Source organism: Triticum dicoccoides, chromosome 7A (assembly GCF_002162155.2).
Source record: "Triticum dicoccoides isolate Atlit2015 ecotype Zavitan chromosome 7A, WEW_v2.0, whole genome shotgun sequence".
In the NCBI taxonomy this organism is placed as follows: Eukaryota; Viridiplantae; Streptophyta; class Magnoliopsida; order Poales; family Poaceae; genus Triticum; species Triticum dicoccoides.
In genome coordinates, this window is record NC_041392.1 from 711,126,011 (window position 1) to 711,136,028 (window position 10,018).

Genomic DNA, 10,018 nt, shown 5'->3' on the forward strand with positions numbered 1-10,018 from the left:
GCTAACTGGCCTGCCCACTCCAGGTGATCTTTATGAACCTGGTTGTCAGCTTCACGGTGCTGCTATGGAAAGCATTTTTCACAAGCCTGAACCCAACATGAGTCAGATGCTTAGCATGATGAAGCCTTTGCCTCCCGATGCTGAATATCCTAAGGAGTTCTTTGTTGAAGACCCTGAGTATCTGCCACGTACTATCTATCACATTATAATGCGAACTCTCTGGCCAATCAAAGGACATTCTCCACATGCAAAGCTTGAAGGTGCAATGAAGACTTTGCTCTTCCATATTCTTCACGGCAAAAGCTTCAATGCACAAGACTTCTTCATCTGCCAACTTGCTGCATCAAGATCTGATCTCTTTGGCTTGAAGTTTTACGCTCCATGGATTATGCGTCTGATCAAACTACACTCAGCTGTCACCTATCAGCCCTCTGCTCGCAATCATCTGATTTTTCTACCTGACGTCAATATGTCAGTTGAAGCCATCTATCCAGAGCCTGCCAAGGAGCCCCTTAGTCTTCAAAATGCTAATAATCAAAGCTTCTCACAACACATTGAAGGAGTCCCAGCAGTCACTCGTGTTTATCCTCTGGCTGGTACTACCCGTGCACCTCATTGTGCCCTCACTGAAGCCACTGAAAGCACCATTGCACAACGGCCTAAGAAGCGATCTAGTGTTCTCAATGACCGAGAGCTTCTGGTTGCCCTTCATCAAAAACAGGATAAGCATCATGACTGGCTGAAGCGCCAAATGAAAAGCCTCTTGGTGGACATAAACAGGATTCGCAACCTTGCCACCAAGAATGCCTTTGTCGCCCATGAAACTTGTCGGCGTACATGGAAAGGGCTGATGCTTATGTGTTCTGAAGATGATCTTCAAGATGATGGCTTCTCTGAACGCTTCAAGTTTGACTCAACTCCTCCAAGAAGGACTGTGCTACGGCGTACTCCGTCTCTTGAAGACTCTGAGTTCTCCTCCTCTGCTGCAACAGTGAATGCACGTGTCATCGATGATGAAGACGATGCTACTTCACCACCTTCAGCGCGAATCAACACCGCACCAAGTTCGTCTGCACCGCCAACCAACACCGACGACCCTGCTGCTTCACCAACTCCTCATGGGAACGAGTAGGTGCTTTGTGTCTTCAAACCTTTTTGGTCCTTACTGACAAAAGGGGGAGAAGCATATGAGTTTGATAGTCTTCAAGCGGGTCCATATGGGCGGTGGTTTTATATTTTGCCTAGTGTTTACAACTCCCGCTTTTTGATACATTTGGTTCTTTGAGTTGTAACACTTAAACTCGATGGTAGTCTTCTACTTATTTGCTATTCTGTGATGCGATGATAAATTCCGCATGTGCGATGATAACTTCCGCACTTAGGTCATTCTGCAGACGTCCATTTTTCATTATGCATGTCATTATCTTCACATACTTTTCATGCATGATGAATTGTCGTCATAAGTTGAAGAGGATCTCCACAAGTACAACCTGCCATGTGCATTTGCATTCCAAAAGCAAATTACTTATATGCACATCTTCAGGGGGAGCCTTTGCCACTTATGAAGACAATACCTAAATCCTTTACATTTCACATACTTTTATCCCCGTTGAAAACTTCAACCAGTCTGTCATCAATCACCAAAAGGGGAAGATTGTAAGTGCATCTAGTGCCACCCCTAGTTGGTTTTGGAGTATTGACGACAAACCTGGTTGAGGGACTAATGTGTTTGGGAGAATTACAGGATAACATAGGTAGTAGTCCCTCATTGATTCGGTTTATCTACCGGAGATGACCCCTAAAAATGTATGAAGACATTGAAGACAATGGTGGTATGTGAAGATATTCACATTGAAGACTATGACAAGAGAAGAAATTGCATGAAGACTATGGGGCGCGAAGACTTAGTTGTTTCCTTGTCTCCTTTTCTTCTTTGTTGAGTCATAGGAACCACCGTACTGTTAAGTGGGGTCCAAGTGAACAAAGTCAGAGTGACTGAAGTGATGCTCAACCAAAATCCTATGTCTTCGAGCGAAGACAATGAGAGCAAATCTTATCCGGAGCTGGATGAGTCAGCTTTGCTTGTAGCCCAAGTAAAGTTGCCGCGTGTATTTGAAATCTGACCGTTGGAACATGTGTCAGTTCCTTAGTGACACAGGGTCATTTCGGACAAATCAGGTCGGGTTGCCTAGTGGCTATAAATAGCCCACCCCTTACAACCATAAATGGTTGGCTGCTCAGAGTTAGTGTACGGCTTTTGTTGTTTGAGAGCAACCCATCTCGAAGCCTTTGAGAGAGAATTCCTTGCGAGGATAAAGCCCTAACCACCCAGAGCCAAAGAGTGTTAGGCATCACTGAAGTCTTCCTGTCTGTGTGATCTGAAGACTTATTACGCCTGAGGACTGTGAATCCTCCAGCCGGTTAGGCGTCGCATTCTGAGCATCCAAGAGTCATTGTGGATCGCCGGTGAACGAAGTCCGTGAAGGTTTGGGAGTCTACCTTGAAGACTTACCAAAGTGATTGGGCGAGGACTGGTGTCCTTAGCTCAAGGGGAATAAGGTGAAGACGTGGTCTTCTGAGTTGAATCTCAGCCTCCCTAACCAGACGTACAGTTGTCACAGCAATTGGAACTGGTCCAACAAATCATTGTCTTCAACGAGTCACTGGTTTCGTCCTTCCCATTCCTTTACTTACTGTTGTCCCTGGTGAAGTCATTGTATGATTGCATTCTCTTTTGTCTTCACTGAGTAATTGATTGTTCTGATTGGCTTCACACTATCTTCCTACCTGATCTATGCTGCCTAGCTGCTATTAGTCATTGTGCTTTCACTTCATTGAATACTTGACTATGGCTTGCTTAGTGTAGTCTACCTTCCCCTGCATGGTAATAGGTTTATTTCTATCGTTTGTCTTCGAAACTTCCATGTTTTGAAGACTTTCATAAAAATCTCCTATTCACCCCCCTCTAGTCGATCACTAGCACTTTCAGCCACATCCCTCGAGGAAGATCGCGCTGCGTCAGAGTCCGTGCGCCTCGCCTCGTGAGGGCCAGGTGGACCGCGCCCAACCGGGCTGGCCGACCCACTAGGAGACCGCACGCCCTCCCAGGCCGGGACAGAGCGGTAGTGCGCCTGGCGGGCCCACTAGAGGAGAGCGGGACAGGGCGCCCGCCTGTCCGCCTATCTGTTGGCACGGATCCCGGCGAGGATTCGCCTGACGCTACTGCGGGCGCGGATCCCGCTGCCGATTCACCTGGCGCGGCTGCAGCCACGGATCCCGAGGCCGCCGGATCTTCTGTGGCTGTATCAGAATCCTCAGGGTGCTGCATAAAATCATAAGAATTTTCACCAAAGTCTTCAATGTTTGGCTGCCCTGTTTCCTGCACACTTTCAGCTGGGTCATTAGCATTGGACAAGGACATATTATCAGCAGTAAAATCAGCTCCCCCTTGAGCAAAAAAAGGAGACGGCAAAAGATGAGAGGGCAGGAGAAGCAATTCTTTGCGAAGTTGAGCACCGGCATTTGAGTGGAGACTTGCGAAGGTAAAAACTTGCTCATCAAAAATGACATCACGGGACACATACACACGACCAGAAGAGATGTCAAGGCATTTGTAACCTTTATGAAGGGTACTGTACCCTAGGAAGGCGCATTGCTTGGACCTAAATTCAAGCTTGTGCTTGTTAAAAGGGCGCAAGTTTGGCCAGATGGCACACCCAAAAATGCGGAGAAAGGAGTAGTTGGGCTTGGTGCCAAAGATTCGTTCTAGAGGTGTTTGGTTCTTGATAAATCTGCTAGGGATACGGTTAATAAGATAGATCGTAGTGAGAAACGCTTCGTCCCAAAATTTAAGTGGCATAAATGCATGAGCAAGTAAAGAGAGACAAACTTCTACGATGTGCCTATGTTTTCTTTCTGCGGAGCCGTTCTGCTGATGAGCATGCGGACAAGAAACGTGGTGTGTGATGCCAATGCGTTCAAAAAATGAGCTCAACCATTGGTACTCCCCACCCCAATCGGTTTGCATGGCAATGATTTTACGATCAAAGAGATGTTCAACATGAGCTTGGAAAAGGCGAAATATTTCGAAGACATCAGATTTATTTTTGAGCAAATATATCCAGCTAAACTTGCTAAAATCATCAATAAAACTGACATAGTATTTCTACCTTCCTACAGAGACGGGTCCAGGACCCCAAACATCTGAAAAAATCAGCTCTAAAGGAGCTGTGGATCCACTAGTTGAACGAGAGTAAGGTAACTGATGGCTCTTGGCCATCTGACATGCATCACACACCAGAAAGTGGTCTTGTTTATTCGAGACAGGAAGATTGAAATCACGTAGAATCTTTTGAACTACCGGAAGGGCAGGGTGCCCTAGGCGCTTGTGCCACCGAGAGGTGGAAGGCTTGATGGCAGCAAGAACTTGGCGTGGAGGTGCACTTTGCCGTCCGGTCACGGGGAACAAGCCCCATCTACTCTTGTTTTGCAGAATTGTTCTCCGGGTAGCCTGATCCTTAACAAGAAAGAATTCAGGATGAAGCTCAATGAATACATCATTATCTCATATAAGATTATAGGCAGAAAGAAGGCTTTGGTCGGCACTAGGAGCATGAAGGATGTTGTTGAGATGTAAGGAACCAGAGGGAGTAGATAATACTGAATGACCAATATGCGCTATGTCCATACCTTGCCCACTTGCTGTGTGAATTTGGTCGGTGCCGGTGTAGCGATCACGGACGGCTAGCTCATACAACTCGCCGGTGACGTGATCTGTGGCGCCGGTGTCGAGATACCAATTGGTATCCACGCCGTAGGAGTGGGCAGAGTTGGCGGAGCGTGGGTTGCCACCACTACCGCCGCCGCCACCGCGCCCTCCACCGCCGCGTCCGCCACCACCACTACCTGCAGGGTTACGTACATTGTTGTTGAAGCCTTTATCGAACCTCTTCTTGCAGCGCCACGCACAGTGGCCTTCCTCCTTGCAGATTTGACAGCGTTCACGGTCACGGCGGTCACCGTTCTGCTGGTGCGGCGCACCACCGCCACCACCATTGCCTGAGTTGTCGGAGTAGTTGCCCCCGCCGTAGCCACCACGTCCACAACCCTGACCACGGCGACCGCCGTCGTAGCCTCCACGACCACCCTTCGCAGCGAGGTTGGCGGAGTGATGAGCGGAGAAGGCGGCGTGCTGGGCGGTGATCCGGGCCTCCGCAGAGAGCAGCAGCAAGAAGAGTTCGCTGAGACCGATCGGCCGATCGGTGGCAGCGCATGGAGATGGAGGTGACGAACCCGTTGTAGTCGGGCTCGTGCATGAGGCCCTCGAGGATGTGCGAAACGATATCATCCTCCTCGAGGGGCTTTCCTGCAGCAGCAAGTTCATCTGCTAACCCCTTCATCTTCGTGAAGTAAGCAGAGGCGGAGAGATCTCCCTTGCGGGCGTTGCCGATCGCCGAGCGAAGCTGAATTTGACATGCTCAGGACTGCGCAGAGAAGCTCTCGACCAGGGCTTGCCAAATGCCCGCGACTGTGGTGTGATTGGACACATGCATCAGAACTTCACGGGATAGAGATGCGAGCAAAAAAGTTAGGACCTGTTGATCTTGAGTAACCCAGATTGCATGCTCTGGATTGGGCAGCTCGGTGGTCTCCTTCTTCCCATTGGTCTCCTTCTCGGTGACGATGACAGCAGCGGGTTCCTTGATCGAGCCGTCAAGGTAGCCCATCATCGCCGCAGCCCTGACGTGCGGAAGAACTTGGACCTTCCACACCAGGAAGTTGTCACGGGTGAGTTTCTCCGTGATGGTGTGGCCGAGGGAGGCGAGCGAGGGCATGGCCATGGCGTGGGAGGAGGAAGAAGATGACATGATCTAGATGTATGGAAGAACTAGGCTCTGTATACCATGTGAAACAAGAGGCTGGAAGCGCTTGCCGGGGCAGGGACGCATTGCGTGTTTATATACCCAGACATGCGGCTAAGATTACAAGGAGGTTAGGGATAGGTTAGGTGTGGATTGATCTCCAAGCTAAGCTAACTACCAAGATCTAGTCACAACAACCTAACCTATCCTAACTACAACACGCACGCCACATATCTAGCCGGCACAGTTTATAACATACCGTGACAAGGCATACAATGATGTTTAACAGTTGAAGCTTTAGCTAAGCACGTGTTGTCGTTGTCGTTGGGGCCATAGGAGGAGAGGAGAAACTGTACTTGCGATGTAATTTTTATTATGTTTGGAATGCTTTGTACTTCCGATGAATATTTATAATAGATCTGATATTTTCGTAAAAGAAATCTCACACCAATACATCAACAATTTTATATCTGGTGACTCTAATTGGTGGGCGAATTATATATCAGGCTTGCCGATAGGGCTGAACTTATCAGTTAATCATATTTCACAACCTCAGATAATCCATAAGAACTACAGGATAATCCACGTCCGATGGATATTATCGACCATATCCGTTGGATATCCAGTTGACCAAAATCCGTATCTGTATCCATATCCGATGGATTCATGCAAGTGCAGACCATATCCTTAGAAACGGATGTGAATACTGATCCGGAACAGGAATTATCTGTACCATTTACATCCCTAAGGGTAACCCGCATATTTGTGCGGCTAGATTTTTTTACCGTTATAAAAATAGGTTTTACATATTATTTTTTTCAAAGTTGATGTGTTCAGATACCATTATATTCACATAGGTTACAGAAAAGTTTATAGCAAAAAAAAGCCTATTTAGCGACCTGGAATGATTTTTTAGTGTTCCTCGACCTCAGCCAGTTATTCTCCTCCAGACTAAGTATTATCTGATTATTTTTTTATAGCCCTAGTTCTATACCATCAAAAATAAAATAATTAAATATAGCTAACATACCTGGTGTCAAAATTATTGTACTCCCTCTGACTCCAAAAGAAGAAGGACCATAAAGTTTGTCTATAGTCAAGCGGTGTAAAGTGGACCACCTTTGTAGGAAAAACTATCATAACTATAATACTAAATAATATATTTACCCTAAAATAGTAGTATTAAAAAATTTATTATTATGTATTTACTGATACTAATTTGGCATTCAATTTCTGAATATTTTTTTCTAGAAATTCGGTCAAAATTTGCGCGGTTTGACTTGTTTGTCTTTATTCCTTCTTATTTGGTCATTAGCGTATATCTAAAACTAAAGAGTTTAGAAATTGTCCAGTGATGATTAAGCATTAGTATTGATGGCTTACATCTAACCCTATTTTAGTTTCCTCAATCCATCTCATCATTGATCATTAATATAATGTTGTTATGCTTAAATTTGTTGCAAAATCATGCCTCTTCTGCACACTCATCTTACAAGTTATTAATATCTCTTACCCATCTATATATCCATAAAAAACATGCTCATCATAACGTCAGAGGTGTTCGGGCTGAACCATTTTGGCACCACCTTCAACACGGTGACCACAAGGTGAGGTAAGCAATGCTTCGCATTCTCTTTTCTGATCACTGCCATGTGTCTGTGTCTTCGGGTCTGCTGTAGCATTTGAATACTTCATCAGAACAAGCAAGTTTTATAGACGAGTTATATACGCTAGACTGCTGTCTTTTGTTTTGTAAACGACGCTCTGTTCTTGTTCTGTTCTTACAACAATATCATGTTACATTTGGTCAGGGCTGAAAGAATGCAGAATTGGGTTGCTTAATTAGTTAATTAATGAATGTACGGGCCAATTCAGATTTGGGTTGCTTAATTAGTTAATTAATGAATGAACGGGCCAATTCAGATTTGGATTGCTTAATTAACTCTAGGAGCAGGATAAATTCTGATTGCTAATTGCATATTGTCACTGTCATGCGTAGTGGCGGCATTGGATTGGTGAAATGGTAATGAAGCCTGCATGGTACCATGTTTATTTTTTAATTTCCTGAAAAAAACTTGTTAGCCTTTTGCTGTAGGTAAGGCGTGTGATCCTTGTTGCAGTAGCTTTTTGTATTGTTGCATACTTTATATGCAGCAGCATTACAAGTGTGAGAAGAAAGAAATATTGTTTCACTTGAAAGGTGCATTATTTTTCTCTCACCAAACACTGCATTTTTGTTTTGTAAGGGAGCACTAGTGAACAAGCTCATTCTTTTTCCTTGGCTTCCTGGCGTGATGTCACTTCACTTGTCACCTTGCTTAATATCCCCATTGGCTGCCTCGGGTGCTTTGTCCTTCTCTTTGTCTTCCTCCTTGCCTTTCTTCACCTCTGTCTCCTCTATCTCCTTGGCTTTCTTCGCTTGAGCCTCCTCTGCCTCCTTCACCTTGACCGCCGCCGCTTCCTCCTTGGCCTGCTTGAGCGCCTCGATTAGGCCTATCAAGCACACATCCGGGTCCCTCTTTTTCTTCTTCGACATGGGCATCAGGTTCTCTGCAACGTCAGCGGGCGACATGTCGGTCTCCTCGAGCAGGCGCTGAACTTCCCCAAACAGCTCATGCTCAATGACATCTAGGTAGTTCTTGGCGAGCACCTTGAAGCCCTCAAAGCGGCAGTAGGACATCTCGATGTGCTTGTCCATCCTACCCCGCCGGATCAGCGCCGGGTCCAGCTTCTCCTTGTGGTTGGTGGTGAAGATGATGATCCGCTCACCTCCGCAAGCAGACCACAGCCCGTCGATGAAGTTAAGCAGGCCCGAGAGCGTCACCTTGGTGGCATCGTCCTTCTCTGGCTCTATCAGTAGCTTCGGCTTGTCATCGTTGTCGGAGTCCTTGTCGCTTGAGGCCTTCTTGTCCTTGCGGCGTTTTCCTGTGAAGTCGACGGAGCAGTCGATGTCCTCTATGACGATGATGGACTTGCCCGTTGTCTCGATGAAGAGCTTCCGTAACTCGGTGTTGTTCTTGACCGCCGTGAGCTCAAGGTCGTAGACGTCGTAGTCGAGGAAGTTCGCCATGGCTGCGATCATGGTGGACTTGCCGGTGCCGGGCGGTCCGTAAAGGAGGTACCCACGCTTCCATGCCTTGCCGACCTTGGCATAGTATTCCTTGCTCTCCTGGAACGCCATGAGGTCGTCGATGACGGCTTCCTTCTCATCGGGGTGCATGGCGAGCGTGTCAAAGGTGGCGGGGTGCTCGAAGGGGACGTGGCTCCAGACGCTTTTGCCCCGGTAGGGGTTCCAGCTGCCGCTAGCATTGTTGGTGAAGAGGCGGCGTTGGCGGTTCTTGACAGTGACAGCGCGGCCCTCGCCGAGGATGAAAGGAAGGTACGAGTCAACGACAAGGTCGCGATGCTGCCGATGGAAGACGACCCGGTAGAAGCGCTTCTCGTCCCCGCCGGGGTATAAGCTGATGACGTTGGCCTTGGACTGCCTCTTGGAGGCGTACCACCAGATGGTGATCCCAGAGAAGTCGTCAGTGACCTCTTCATGGTCGTCCACGGAGACCAGGAGGTTCTTGCTGTCCTTGCCAAGCTCGGCCTTGAGCTTGCGCGCGCGGCGGGCGCACGCATCGCTGAGGTAGGCCTCGACGGCGAGGAAGAAGTCGCTGCGCTGGAAACGCTCGGCGCCATACTCGGAGATGGTGATTTGGAGGTAGGGGTTGAAGCAGGCTGCGAGCTTGGTGGCCCAGGTGGTGAGGTAGAGGCGGAAGGTGGGGGGCACGTAGTTCTGCACCACGGACCAGAGGAAGATGACGGTCGCCACCGCCGATCCGAGCCCCGCCCACCTCTCCACTAATGCCGCTGCCATGGCCGAACCTAGAGCTCCTCTTGATATTGTGTCGATGGAAAGCCGTAGTGACCTAGACTAGACTGGACTGGACTGGGCATGTGTGTGCGTGTTGCGTATATAATGCCAATGGCTCGTGTGGTGATTTTGCTGAGTTTGAAGCTTAGCTAAGCATGTGTTGTCGTGGTCGTTGGGCCGGAGCAGGTGAGCATTGATCGAACAGTCCATGGAAACGAGATTACTTAATGGATCCAATGGCAAATGCAGACTTGGCTAGCTCAGTTTTGTAGAGCCAACCAGATGCGTCAGGATTGCG

The 10,018-nt window shown here is 47.8% G+C and overlaps 1 protein-coding gene across 1 annotated transcript; it reads right to left on the reverse strand.

Annotated features, from left to right (window-relative positions):
- Positions 1–7,966: 7,966 nt before the first annotated feature.
- Positions 7,967–9,785, reverse strand: LOC119332196 (AAA-ATPase At3g28580-like). The gene has a single exon (XM_037605368.1). The coding sequence runs from the start codon at positions 9,721–9,723 to the stop codon at positions 8,164–8,166; it is 1,560 nt and encodes a 519-aa protein (XP_037461265.1). The 5' UTR covers positions 9,724–9,785; the 3' UTR covers positions 7,967–8,163.
- Positions 9,786–10,018: the final 233 nt, after the last annotated feature.

Coding starts and splice junctions, on each gene's coding strand:
- LOC119332196 (XM_037605368.1), bottom strand. CDS start 9,723: ATGGCAGCGGCATTAGTGGAGAGGTGGGCGGGGCTCGGATCGGCGGTG.